The following is a 15,671-nucleotide window of genomic DNA, read 5'->3' on the forward strand; positions in this document are numbered from 1 at the left end:
TCACAGATTACAGATTCGATCCACTTGAGGAAGAGTAGCACCGAATTCTGATGCTGATGCTAAAGCTGAACTATCCCAGAGGAAGGTTTTATTGCTCAGACGAGGCTAAAAGGGGTCGTGCCAAGAGGAATCAGCTTTTTCCTTTCCTTGATAAGAATTTAAAACTCTATAAGTCTTCTCTAGTCCAAAAAACTGTTTTATATTATTATACACTTGTGTTCAAAAGTTTGGACTCTGTAAGAAAGAAATATTTTATGCTGCTCACCAAGGCTGCATTTTATTTGTTCAAAATAGAAAATAAAATAAAAAATAATACAGTAATATTGGGAAATATATTTAAAACAACTCTTTTATATTTTAATATATTTTGAAATGTAATTTATTCCTGTGATGAAAAGCTGAATTTTCAGCATCATTACTGCAGTCTTCAGTGTCACATGAACCTTCAGAAATCCCACTAATATGCAGATTTTCTGCTCACAAAACCTTTCTGATTATTATCACTGTTGAAAAAGTTTTGTCTGCTTAATATTGTTTTGTGGAAAACTTTTTTCGTGATTCTTTGATAATTAGGAAATTCAAAAACAGCTTTTATTCAAAATAGAAATATTTTGTAACATTAGAAATGTCTTCACTGTCAGTTTTGATCAGTTTAATGCATCAATTTAATTTTAAAAAATCAAAAACACTTGCTGACCCCAAATGTGGAAATAATGTAATAATAAATGATATGATCCCTATAATAGAATTCTTAATTATGCTTTATTTAGGTATTATTAAGATGTTTCACCTAAAATACTAAAATATATCATTTGTTTTTGATGAGAAATCAAACATAGATCATACATAGATTTCTGAGATTTGATATCTTGGCGAATCTGAGCACAGATTGAGACACTGTTGAGATTTCTTGTGAAACGCTTGTGATTATTAGAGTCTTTTTCTCCGGCCAGAGTCTCCATTTAATCTTACTGCTGTCTAGGAGAAACATTTGAGACATTATAAAAATATTTCTAATGGGATAAAAAACAAATGCTTCAATACATAATTGCATAATTCTTGCATTTTTGAAGCATCAATTGCTCAGTGTTGCTTTACCTCAAGTGGAAAGATATGTAGTCAAGCATTAAACTGCAGTATCTCCTGTAGGGACATCAAATGCTTCATGTTTCTTTCCATGCGCCATCCCTCGCTTCTTGTTTATGCTTTAATTTGTCATAAATGGTGCATCGCTACACTCTATGTTACAACAAACACCAAATTCTCAGCAGTTCCAATCTGTGCACACGTCACTCGACCGCTCCAGCTGGATCTAAATCGACTTCCGATGTGACTTTGAAAAGGAGAAAATCAATAATCCTGTTTCTGACAAGATAAGATAAGATAAAACGAGTGAGCTGCTGCACGTATAACTGAGGGATCAGGAAAGCTGCTGAGTGGACAGACGTTCAGCGCAGTCAGCACAGATTCTCCTGCAGAATACAATTAGCGTGAGAAAGAAAAGCTCAGGTGGGCATCAGAAAATGTTTGGAAGAAGCGAGACTGCAGGGGTTCTGCAAAGAAAAATATTTTAAACATCCATTTAACACATTTAGACTGCCCAAATTAAATATGTGTGTGGGGGGGCGGATTCTTATAGCATCCTTTATTCTGATGTACCTCATATATAAATTAAATCATAAACATTTCATATTATTAATTATTATTTACTTAATAAGGTTATTATATACATTATTACATATTTGTATTTATTTACTTCATAATAAACATAATTTAAATAAATTGACTTCCTTTTTTCACTTCCAGTCAAAAGTTTTTGCTAACCAAGGCTGCTTATTTGAGCTGTAATAGTGTGAAATATTATTATTAATTAAAATGTTGTCTATTTTATTATATGTTATGTATATTAAAATATATTAAATATTATGCAATTATTATTTTATAATATGTTTATTATATATTATACAATAATATTTTTTTGTTATTTTAAAAATATTATAAAATAAATTATTTTATATTGCGATATATAATTGTAATATATTAAACATAACTTATTCCTGAATTTTTATGAATGAATTATTATTGTTATATTCACTTATTATCAGTTGTTTGTGGTGCTCAGTTATTATTAATGTTTCTTATTATTGTCAAAGTTGAAAAAAAATCTGCATTTTCTGCATGTGACACTGAAGACTGGAGTAATGGCTTCAGAAAATTCAGCTTTGAATCACAGAAATAAATTACATTTGAAAATATATTAAAATAGAAAACAGTTATTTTAAATTGTAATAGTATTTCACAGTATGTACAGTATCTATGCAGCCTTGATGAGCGTAAGAGACTTCTTTCAAAAACATTACAAAATCTTAATTATTCCAAACTTCTGACTGGTAGTGTAAAATATAAAAACTTATTCTACATTAAAACTGATTTCAGCAAGAGAGAAGTTTGTTTTTGTAAATCGCCCTGGCTTTGAACTGTTCCGAATTTTTAATGATGCGTCTCTGTCAGTTCTGTGTTTGCTCATGTGCTTGGCAAGACGTTCACAAGCTGTGTGTTTGTTTTTGTTCTGCTGTTTTTCCCACCACTTTTATTATGTCAGGTGCATTGAGCCAGTAGCATGTCCCTGTTCGCAGATTATTGGGATTTTGAGAGCTGAAGAATTACTCTGTTGTATTTGTAGAGAAGAGTTTTGTTTAGCTTATAGCTGCATGTTGGCTGCAAAATCATTGCGATGACCAACATGGCACTGAGAGCTTCAGCACAGACTTTGTTTGCCCTTGACTTATGTGGTGAGGTTTGTGTGTGTATTTTGGTGGGCATTTAAATGTTCGTCTGGGAATTTGTATGTATTTTTGTGTGAGTGCGTGCGTATGTCCACATGCATGCTGGTCCCGTCTCACGGACACACACGCACTTTGCCTGCTGGGATTGATGCACAGGCCCACACCCTCACATACACACGATTCTCTCCTCTCCTCTTCTCCTGTCGTGTGTTGATGAGATACGGTGATTTCTCTTAGGGGAGGCGGCAGTCCATCCTAGTGCAGCCCCGCCTTGCGCCCGTCCCACTGCGAATGCACAGGTAACGACTCACCTGACTGTGACCCGCCCACACCACCTCTGTCTCCTCCCACATCCACTGTATGTACACTGGACTCGTCTACACACACACCGCACCTCGCCAGCACAAAGTCATATGCACCCGTACTTCCCAGCCAGAATCAATTAAACTTGAATAAATATTGGCTTGTTCAAATCTGACAGAAAAAAAATTGCTTAGTTTATGTAAGTCTTATAGTTTGAGGAGTTCGAAAAGAGATTTGAAGGTTCAGACAGACAGATCTACAGGTAGGTAGGTAGGTAGGTAGGTAGGTAGGTAGGTAGGTAGGTAGGTAGATAGATAGATAGATAGATAGATAGATAGATAGATAGATAGATAGATAGATAGATAGATAGATAGATAGATAGATAGATAGATAGATAGATAGATAGATAGATAGATAGATAGATAGATAGATAGATAGATCGATAGATAGATCGATAGATAGATAGATAGACATAGATAGATATAGATAGACAGACAGAAGAGTAGAGGTGTGACCTCGGCATCCTGGCCAACTTTCCCCATTGGTCTCTGACCATCATGGCCTCCTAATCATCCCCTTACACTGATTGGCTTCATCACTCTGTCTCCTCTCCACCAGTAAGCTGGTGTGTGGTGGGCGTTCTGGCGCACTATGGCTGCCGTCGCATCATCCAGGTGGATGCTGCACACTGGTGGTGGACGAGGAGACACCACCCCTCACAATGTAGAGCGCTTAGAAAAGCAGAAAAGCGCTATATAAATGTAATGAATAATTATTATTATTATTAGACAGACAGACATAGATATAGATAGACAGACAGACAGACATAGATAGATGACAGATAGACAGACAGACAGACAGACAGACAGACATAGATACATAGACAGACAGACAGACAGACATATATAGATAGAAAGACAGACAGACAGACATAGATATATATAGATAGACAGACAGACAGACATAGATAGATAGATATAGATAGACAGACAGACAGACAGACAGACATAGATAGATAGACAGACAGACAGACAGACATATATAGATAGAAAGACAGACAGACAGACATAGATATATATAGATAGACAGACAGACAGACATAGATAAATATAGATAGATAGACAGACAGAAAGACAGACAGACATAGATATAGATAGACAGACAGACAGATAGATACAGTAGATAGACAGACAGACATACAGACAGACAGATAGATACAGTAGATAGACAGACATACAGACAGACAGACAGATGTTAATTATGTGTTGTCAAATTGTTTGTCAAGCCAACTTCATAAATACATGGCATGAAATTAAACACAATTCTGTTGATATATAGTGAGACATTCTGGCAAAAATTCTCCCACAGCTTTGTCTCAATCCACAGTGTTTGTTGTTCATCTTAAAATTATCTTAAGTAAATATGACATTCCACATAAACTTAAGATAATTTTGAACTTCTCACACTCTGTAAAAATACTCAGTTTGGCGTAAAAATATCTGGAGGAAAAAACAGCACAGTGTAGCTGCATTATTCCTAAAAAAGTAACGCATTATGTTTTGATTACTTTTTTATGGAAAGTAATGCATTAGCTAGTTTTTCATTCACTTGCTCAAGCAAAAAGTTCATTTAAAAAAATAAAAAAGCAATGCTGATAAATGTAATAATGACAGTATTTTGATGAGTGCATTATCAAATGCTGAGTATCCTGAAAATCATTTTGCTGCATGTCCTGTTTCAAAGAGATGCTGTTTTGGGGAGTTTGTTTGTTTGATTGTTTTGTAGGAGGCTTCACCTTACATCCATGCAAAATCTCATTATTTCAGCATAATCTGACACTATATAGAGGTACGCAGGGCATATGGCTCAGTGCAAGGCGCATGACTTCTCATCCCCATGTCCATTCTATCCACATCATCACCATTGCGCTCTGAAACAAATGATGATGAATTCTGGGAAATCTCCGTATCTTTCTCCGCGCCGCCCTGATGGGGGTCAGGGGTGGGTTATCAGCGTGCATGAGATCCTGGATGAGTGTGAGTGTACGTAGTATGTGTTCATGCTTTTGTTGCGGTGTTTAGAGCGCTTCTGGTGATTTGGAAGTACTTGTGTAGATATTTGTGCATTGAGTGGCGTGTAGCTGTATCGCTAGTTTGTTGCATAGAAATGTAATGTTCATGATTGCGTTAATAACTCATTTTATGCACTGTTTCTTTTGGGTAAATGAAGACATGCAACGTTCGTGTGACATGAAAGGTCGATTGAAAATGAAAGGTGAATGTATGTGGTGCTGCTCAATGTGTTTGTGATTATGTTCACTGCAGATGATGTTTTATAGGTTTGTGGGTCCTAAAGAGCTGTAGAAACACAGAAACACTTTTGAACCTAAATTACCTGACAGACCAATTCATCCGGGACTTCGATTTGACCACCCAAAGAAAAGCAATGGTTCCAGACGAAAGTGACTGTCATATGAGTTGCAGTTCTGACAGAGATGCACCCTTTGCTCCTGTTGTCGTCATCACTTGTCTTTCTGTTTAGTGTTGCAGCTAGATCCAAACCTCCGTTCCCCAACTCTAAATCCATATTCATTCTCAAATACTAGGTTCTGATTGAGAAGAGAAACCAGTTGCACCAAAACTGAGTCAGACTGGCTTATGTTAGCAAAGCTAGCCACTTCGCTAATGTAACAGTCTGGAACCAAAGCAAATTCCTTGGTGTTAAAAAACATAGAACCCATTAAAGTTGAGCCCTTCCCTTTTAATTCTTGTAAAACACAAATAACAGGTGAGTATATTTAGAATAGTAAACATATTAGCAACAAATGTTAAGTGCAAATGTTGTCGTCATGTTGTTTTGTTGAATTTTTGATGCATTAGCCTCAGGTTAAATTTAGGTTGATTTAACTCCAATGTTTCCGCCCCAATGCAGACTTCACTGAAAAGGACTGATCATGATGAAAAACACATTGAACATGATTTAGATATATAATGAGCTGAAGCAGCTTTTGGCACTGCACTGCGCCTCTGTAGGTAAGATTAGCGGATAAGAGCTAAATAAAAACAGTGTCTCCACTATTTGTGAATAAGAGCTAAGCCACACATGACAGAAAGTCTGAAATGCAAACTATCCTTTGTGTGTGTGTGCCAGAGATGGGCTTGCGGGTGTTTTCACACTGGAGTTTGCTAATAATATATTAATCAAAAATATACATATTTAAGTTTATAAATCAATAACTTGATTATAAAATATTCCGATTTGTATAGAGAAATATTCATTGAGAGCATAGTGATATGATATATAATTTGCAATGCTTTCAGTGTGACACTTTCTGCAGCTTACATAGTATGTGACGACAAGTGACTCAACAATGTTGTTAAAAACAATGATTCAAAACAAGTACAGAATACTTGAGTCAGTCATTGAATCGTTCATGCAAACAGTTCATTCAAAAACACTAATTCACTCAGGTATGAAACTAGTACTGGATATACGAGTGATTCATTGAATCATTCACTTAAACGATTCATTCCAAAAGACTGAATTAAGGAACAGAATCTGTTGCTGTGTGTTATGCGATTTGTTTGTGAAACAAAAACAAGTTTCACAATTATCTCTTAATATTGTCTCTTACTTATAATTGTGACCCATTTATCGAAAAACAGCATTCTTGCTTGTGTGATATTGCTTAAATAACAACTGGAGAGCATGGTACGTGTTGAAAGATTTAAAAAAAAAAATTATGCAATCATACCCGATTTGTACTTGGAAATGCTTATCTAGTTACTTGCCATTAGTACTCTGGTGGTAAACACGGTAATGACACTATACCGCATTTAGAAACTGAATTGTGCAGTTACTACGGTTAAGCCGAATTGACTGTGAAAACTCCCTGAAATTCTAAATAGTGGATTTGACACAGTTTTGGTTTAAACAAGTGAATTTTGATATAAAATATCAAAATTTTATATATAATCATGCAATATAATACAAATTTAATATAAAATATTTGTAAGATTGTAGACAGGTTGCAACATGATTCCTTGTACAACTCTGTTGTCTTTCATTTGTACTGATGACAGAATCAAGTTTATTAATGAGCTTACAGTTCTACAACGCATGACTTGTTCCCTAGAGTCCTTTGGACTAGCATAATGCTGTCAAGCACATGTGTTGCAAATACAAACTGTCTCAACAGTTAAGATATACTTGTGATAGCAGAACTAAAAGCACCTACATTTCACATAAATATTCATTCTCACTTCCTGTGTTCTTTACAGTTGATCACACTGTTGCATCAGTTGCATGCTCGCATGCTTAATAGAAGTCTCTTTTACTGCCCTCAGACACTGTTGTGGCAGCTGTTCTTTTAAAGGGGTCATATCATGAGTAATCAGATTTTTTTGAGAAAAAAGAATAACTATGAGTTATGTAATGATTGACAGGTGGGAATGTGAACATTTTAATGCAATTGTGTTGGAATGCATTTTCAAGTTGCATTAATATGTTAAAAATAACCCTCCATTTTATTTTTTATAATTACCATTCAGACGTTTAGGGTCGGTAAGATGTTTTTTAAAGATGTCTCTTATGCTCATCAAGGCTGCATTTACTTGATCAAAAATACAATAATGACAGCAATATTGTAAAACACGTTTACAATTTAAAATAGCCAAAAATATAATTAATTTAATATATTTTAAATCTAATTTATTCCTGTGATGCAAAGCTGAATTTTCAGCATCATTACTTCAGTCTTCAGTCACATGATCCTTCAGAAATCATATGCTGATTTGGTGCTCAAGAAACAGTTCTTATTATTATCAATGTTGAAGAGAGTTGTGTTGGTTAATATTTCTTTAGAAACTGTGATGCATTTTTTTCAGGATTCTTTCTGAATAACAAAGTAAAAGTCTTTACTGACACCTTTGATCGAATTTATGCATCCTTGCTTACCTTTTTTTAACAGAATAAGTTATAAATATTAATGTAGGAAATGGCAAATTTAATTTCTGAACCAGATTTTTTATTTTATTAAATTGTTTGCTCCAAATGTTACAAATATGGTATTGGATATGTAAATTCAAATACACTAATACATTATCACTTTATATATTTGAAAACTGAATACAACTACCTTTATGCTTCCATAAGGAAGAGGATGGAAACTATCATATGAATCGATAAATTATAAATGAAATATATTTTTGGTCAAAAAAGTAAAAAAATAATGTATGATACGACCCCTTTAATGCAAATTAACCACAATGAATAGTGCTCTTCTCATTTAAAATCACCTTTTTAAGAATATTTACCAGAGATAATCCACTAACCAGGGCTTGTATCGTTCTGTGACAACCACTCTGGCCTTCTGCAGTGCAACCTCACAAAAAAACACGTGTCAACAGCAGATTTGTAACTCCCTCCTCATCCCTTTCTCTTCCTTTTCTTTGTATCTATCCCTCTTTCCCTGAGCGATTCTATGGATATTTCTCATTCCTCTGCTATGCGACTCATGCTTCTGTTTTATTCCTCCTTTACTGCTCTTCCAATCCGTCGTCACCTCAAATCTCTCTTTCTCCCTCTCACCCTGACCCCGTGACCTCCATTTGCTTTGATTTTCTTGTTCTGTACTTCGCTATCGATCTTCTTGCCATGGGAACTTCTCTCTTTTACATTCCATTTGCTGATTTCTTTGTGGAAAATCTTCATCCCTCCATCATTCCATCCCTCCGCCTGCTCTCTCTCTCTCTTCTCCTCCCCTTTCCCCTCTCTCTCTGTCTCGCTAGGAAAAGCAGCTTTCCGCCTTGGGTTCAGCAGACCCCGGTGTGAGTTTTGGAGGAGAATTGACCAGCGCTCCTGGCGTTGTCGGAGTCTCCCAATCGGACAAATCCTCCACCCGATCCTCCCTGAACGGAATCTTGTCCTTCCCGTTAGCCTCCCCTCCTCATTCCCGTCCTCACACACAACTCTGGCCAAACGGAGAACTCTTCGGCAACCAAAAATCAGCAACTGCATCGAGGGCAAGTTCGGAGGGGGAGCAGGTCAATAACAACGCTGACCAAATCCGAGAAAATTTTTAGGAATTCCGAAGAAAAACTCACTTCCTTTGTCATCCACATTGAAGGATGAAGCTTCAGCGGTTGTTTTGTTTTGTGCATTAGACTGAGGACAAGTGGGAGGCGGGACATACCATTGCTTGCACCATCCAAAACAAAAGGGCTCTCCATTGGATCAATAAGTTATTCCAAAATCATGTTTTCTTTGGATCAAAGTTAAAAGCCCCTTGCACATACAGTACCTCTGCCACCACAAGTCATCCAAACCACTGGAAAGTGTTCGGTTCAGGTTCCAGGTTTTTGACTGAGCTCCCTCGTATTGTGTAAAAAATTCCAAGAAGCTGGGAATGACCCCAGGAACGGTGGGCAAACAAACTATACGTACGTTTCGAAGTGTATAGAGGTCGAAATGTGACTCACGAACACATGCCAGCTTTGTCTTGGGGATTCTGTCATGTCGTCTGGCTTCCCTAGTGCCTTTCTGTATCTCCTGACAGGGTTTTCAAACGAACGCAAGAATAACGACAGCAGAATTACAGAAATGGTTGTGCAAACGCCGCTCTCTTCTCGAGATTGCTCACTTAGGAGAGATTGATGTGTTCTTCTGCCTCAGTGTAATGCTGAAAATGTCGAGCTTTGGAATCCGACAGTGGCTCGGGTTTTTTTGTGGACAATGTCTAGAAAGTGTTTGTGGTCTTTGAATTGCCTCACTAGACTGAACTTGTGCAATGTTTTCTCTTCTCAATCTCAGAACCTATGTGTATTTAACTGGTGCTATGGATTCTCAAAGCATTGCTCTGTGTCACATCGCCGCCTCCCATTCTGTCATCATCCTAACTGTTCATATGTGTCTTCGTCCTCCCATTTATCTCCTTACATGCCGATTTCTTTCAGTGTGTGTCTGCAACGTGAGGTGAGCGCGAGGTGATCTCTGTCAGGTCAAAAACCTTTTGTCTTTTTACTAAAACAAGATGCTAGGCCAGAATGCAGTTGTGGTCGTAAGGTATTTTTTATACAGAAATGTTTTCCTTAAAATTGATGTGATGTGAAGTGAGCTGATATTTCAAATAAGCAGAACTTTTTTGTTTTTTTGGTCTTAAAGTCAACATGAAAGTCAACTTCAAAGCAACCGATTTTCCCTCCATAATGTGACATTTTTTATTAAAATGGGAAGAACAGACAATTTTTTTTAGTGTTAGGAATTCATTGGATTGTAAAAATGGGTGTTATATACTAGAATGCAGTCTGATAGCTAAACAACAAAAGGGATTTGTGATGTTTTCTGAAAAGTATTTTGTTAAAAGATAATGAAAACAACCCTGTTTTTTTTATATAGAACAGCATGCACCAAATAAGCATCAATATGACGACTAAGAATGTAAAAAGTAGACTCACACCAAATAATCATTACATTTGCATTCATGGATTGGCAGATGCTTTTATGCAAAGCAACTTACATTTAAGGTTTACATTTTATCAATTCACACATTCTCTGGGAATCAAACCCATGACCTACTGTTTAAGCTCTGCTACGAAATTGCGAAAAATAAGTTAAAAGCAAACAGGGTTCGTTTTGTTTTCATGTTGACTTTAAAGTTGCTCAAGCATCTCTAAGGTAGTTTTTGGGGGTGTTGAATGGTCATTTTAGGGAAGATCTTGTTAGATAACAGACCTGGTTTGTAAAATAATCAGTTCTTATGTACTGTACAGAAATATTGCTAGATAATTCCTCATTTGAGTATAACTGTCATCTGATACTGATCGTTTCCTCATCGTTCACTACAGTTTTTATTTTATTGTTTGTTTTACGAATAATCGGTTCATTGTCATGTTTCTACAGACTCAAGACATTCACTTGGCTTCGCTGATATCAGTCATTCATTTGTAACCCAATTCATTGTTGATTGCCTTGTTGTCGCATTGTAAAATACTCAAGTTCTGTATGTAACACAGCTAAACTAATACAGCTGGCCTAGATGAGAGCGAGAAGATTTAAGTCGTAACTGCACAATAAAAACACTGAGCTGTACTGTAATATTTATAGATTGGGAAGGCACTAGAGAGGAGAATGGACTGATTGCCATTTTAGCTTTTAAGAGCTTCGAGGGCTATCTTTAAGTGACTTCTACTCCATTTAGTAATAATAAACAGGCAATTTTGTTTATGTCCCAAAAGCGGTTGAGAAAAAGTGGGATAACAGGGTTATCAGCTGATAAATGTGCCATGACATGAATATACCTCAGACGTAGAATGGAATGACTCAGGTAAACTTTCAATTGCCTCACAGTTTAACGCAAACTGGATAGAAAAAATATCATTTTAAGTTGAACTGCCTGTTTTGGCAGTTAGTCCATTTCTTCTCTGAGATTAGTAGCAGTGATTGGTCAGCAGCTCATCAAGCACCTCCTCTTTTCCCTGCATCTCCAGCCAATCACAAAGCTTCGTGGAGGACAATCTGGAACCTAATTGGAGGCCTCACCTTGGACATTCTTCAGGTTGGCCAGGTTTTAATTCCAGGGCGCTGTCACGCGATTCGGTTGGTTGACAGAGGAGAAACTGAGGCTTTGACCCAGTGCCAGAGCCGATCCAAAGAAAAAATATAGGTTCCCTTCCTCTGACGTACCCTCTCTCTGATACAATTCGATATGATGACCATTTGGGATGCTTAACGTCTGCCAGACAGTTTCTGCGTGCCTCTTGACGGCACGAGAGATGACGTCGCACGCAGCGCAGTGGTTCGTTGAGAGAGCTGGAGAGGTTCTTAGGATCAGATCAATCTCAAAGGTGCTGTTTTTTAGGTTCTTTACTAACTACATGTAGGATATTGAACAATTCTCTACTTCTTCTCATTATGATCTTCATATGCCACATTAGCTCTGCCTGTCATGCCTGCCTGTGTCTCAATCATGTCTTTTATTTTGGGGAAACTGAATATGCACAGCCTTTTTTTTTTTTTCTCAAGAGACGCTGATTTGTCCTTCAGCGAATTTGATAAGAGGCTGGAAATATCCGAACTTTTGTTTCCTGGTGGTTTTCTACTTTTTGACTGGACCTCACCCAAATGAGATCACGTATTTACATGCTGGTAATGTGAGACAAGAACTTGAAAAGTCTGAAAATAATCCTTTTTTTTGTTTGTTTGTTTTTTGATCCGTGAATTTATGTGACAATCTCTTTGCAAAGCAAAATCGACAACCTGTTATTTTACCTGCTCCCCCTTCCCACACTTTGCTACGTCCCGGATCCCCACCGACTCCTTTGTATGTGAAAGAAAGATGGATTCTTTTACTTTTTAATTCTCTTTGGTTTTGCTGTGGAGTTCTTGATTTTATGGACGACACCGTTTGGATGTGGAATCCTCTTATTTAGAAATTTGGCGGTCGCACGTTTGTAGGATCGTGGGTAGTTTTGCGAAGCCATGTTGATGTTTTAAATTTAACTTTATTTCCTTGTTTGGATGCCATTGTCGGGCAACACAGACATTTCTCTGCTTCATTTTTACACCACTAGACAAAAATATAAATGTTGAGAGATCATGCAGGTCAAATAATGCTGTGGGTGACTGTGTGTATATAGAGTGTGTACAGTCTTTATGTATATACTGGATGTATGGATGGTTATATAATATAAATATATATATATATATATACATGTATTTTGTACATAAGATATGTTTGTATATGCAGTGTACAGAATGTGTTCTTTTACACCAATTTGTCTTTTTCTCGATATGTGGAAAAAGAAAAAGCATAACAGAACTTTTTGGGAATGAAAACTCACGTTGGCGACTCATCGGCGGAGTTATTCGAAGCACTTTTCGCTCAGGCTGATTGTACGCAGTCTGAAACCTACAATGCATCGCCGTGAGTCCGCCACGCGTTTTGCCAGTCCGAAGCTTGCACTCATTTTCTCACTGATTGAGGTGTTTTGTAACAGATTCTGGGTGACAAAGCAATGCTTGTACATAAATATATAGGCTTAATACCTACCATATGTTTGCATATATCAGCTTTTCCAGACCTGAGTCACCTGCTAATCTTTGCAGCTTTTACATCTCCACTTGCTTTTCAATGCAGTGCCGTGCGTCAGATTAGGTTTTTTTTTGGATCGCTGTAGAAGGTCGATCTCGTGAGAAGACGTCCCCATTTTACTCTGCTGATATTTTGTATGGCCTGATGCTTTATTCGCTCATTACTTGCCAAGCAACTCTTCCATGCAAGTAATCGCTTCTTTGTCCCCTGTAAATGAATGGAGTTCCCATGATGTGCCTCTTTCTAATAAACTTCAGTTGGTCTCTGTCAGCCATAAGCCAATCACAGTCATCTTTCTTGACAAGCCATAAGCCCCGCCCCTAAATTTCCATTTTTGAAAAGGGCAGACACTTGGGAATTTTATTTCTTTTTGTATATATTATATTAATAGAAAGAGTGGTATGTCAGAGTGTATTGCCGATGTTTTTGGATTTGTTATGAATGTTGATATTCTGGTTATTGAATTATGATTATTATTGTAATAATATAATGACTGCTGTTATCATTTCATCATTCTTTAGTTAATTCAATACTGTTAAAGACTTTCATTTCTTTTGGAATAAATCGGAATTTATATTTTTCGGGTGGGCTAATTATAGAAATGAAATCAATTAAAAAGATAAATAAATAAATAAATTCTTATTGAATTCATTTATGATTGTGAGAATTAGTTTTTTATCTATCTATCTATCTATCTATCTATCTATCTATCTATCTATCTATCTATCTATCTATCTATCTATCTATCTGTCTATCTATCTATCTGTCTGTCTATCTGTCTGTCTGTCTGTCTGTCTGTCTGGTGTTTTTCCTGTCTGTCTGTCTGAAAAAAATTAAGTTGTTACAGTTACAGTTGACATAACTGATGCCACTCCCAGGTTCTTATGGTCTTTATCTATTCAAATGGAGAAAACCCATCTTTATTATTACCTTCAGCCAAAGTAGAAGATGAAAAGAAGGAAACAAGATGGAATCTTGTGATTTCAACATTGCTGTGTCTTAACAAACGTTAAAAAATGCAGCTGCCAGGTGATGCCAGATGGTCTGTCTGTTAATACTGTCTAGAGAAGAGGGGCTGATGAGAAGATTTTGAATGAAATTGCTATTTTAAACAGTTTGTGGCTGCATCTAATTTGTAGCTGCTTACTGTAATGCCTGCATACAATATATTTTTTAATAAATCAGCATAAATGTAAGGTAGTTTAATAGAATTTAAATCTTGATTTATTTAAATAATATAAAATTATATTTCTTATACAGTAAAATCATATGACTCTGGCAGGCGCGGCTCGTCTATATGGGCAGGTCTGTCCTATCAAAATATTCATCCAAAACATAGACCTCTATATAAACTGAATCAATAATAAATTGTAAATGTGTTCAGCATTCTGCAACAAATATTTTTCAGATTTTCTATACTATTTTAAGTCGTAAAGTAAGCAGTATATATTAAAATGCATGGCTTTAGCAGGCATGTATACATGATACATTAGTGGGGCTCCCGAGCTCAACAGCGCCCCACAATTATGCAACGTAAATCTGTGGTGATAAGGGGAACTGAAGTGAAGTGACATTCAGCCAAGTATGGTGACCCATACTCGGAATTCGTGCTCTGCATTTAACCCATCCAACGTGCACACACACAGCAGTGAACACACACACACCGTGAACACACACCCGGAGCAGTGGGCAGCCATTTTATGCTGCAGCGCCCGGGGAGCAGTTGGGGGTTCGGTGCCTTGCTCAAGGGCACCTCAGTCGTGGTATTGAGGGTGGAGAGAGCGCTGGACATTCACTCCCCCCACCTACAATTCCTGCCGGCCGGGGACTCGAACCCGCAACCTTTGGATTACAAGTCCGACTCTCTAACCATTAGGCCACGACTTCCGCAGTGCGGACTGCAGTGTGTCCCCGCGTATTTTCACGGTACCTTTTAGAATAGAATATAAAGTTTACAAAATAATCTGTCCCACCTAAATTTACGGTCAGGAGCCGCTACTGGACTCTGGTCAGTCATATTCTTGAGGTCATTCATTTTGAGATTGGTCTTATACAGTGTCCTCCAAAAGTATTGGAACAGTAAAGACAAAATTGCTCTGTTGGCTGTGGAGTCAATACATTTACAAATATGATTAAAAGATGAATATGAGACAAAACTACAGAATGTCACATTTTATTATTGGGTGATTCAACACATAGATGTTTTACCAGCTAAGAAGTTCAGCACTTTTAAAGTTTCATCCCTCTATCTGATGTGAGCATAAGTATTGGAGCAGTTGCCTCACAGGTCTTTCTAAGTGATCAGATGTGTCCTGTTGCATTCATTCTCAGATATTAAAAGCAGGGAATGTGTCGTATCAGTTATATCCATTACTTCTGTATTCTGAATCTTGCATTCGATGATGACACCCAAACCAGGATGAAGATGAGGGAGCTGACTTTGAGAGAAAAGCAAGCAATTTGGATGCTAAAAGAAAAGAGGAAGTCAGTTA

The 15,671-nt window shown here is 37.0% G+C and overlaps 1 protein-coding gene across 1 annotated transcript in view; it reads left to right on the forward strand.

Moving 5' to 3' along the window:
• LOC306877706 (ras/Rap GTPase-activating protein SynGAP-like) overlaps positions 1 to 11,693 on the forward strand; it is a gene marked incomplete at its 3' end in the record, with an annotated part of 94,184 nt that extends 82,491 nt beyond the window's left edge. The window contains exons 20-21 of the mRNA XM_079429625.1: positions 3,024 to 3,085; positions 11,576 to 11,693. Coding sequence (XP_079285751.1) covers positions 3,024 to 3,085; positions 11,576 to 11,693 — 180 coding nt within the window. The remainder of the gene's footprint in view (positions 1 to 3,023; positions 3,086 to 11,575) is intronic.
• Between the last annotated feature and the right edge of the window lie 3,978 nt (positions 11,694 to 15,671).

The sequence above is a fragment of the Barbus barbus genome, assembly GCF_936440315.1.
Source record: "Barbus barbus genome assembly, chromosome: 12".
Taxonomy (NCBI): domain Eukaryota; kingdom Metazoa; phylum Chordata; class Actinopteri; order Cypriniformes; family Cyprinidae; genus Barbus; species Barbus barbus.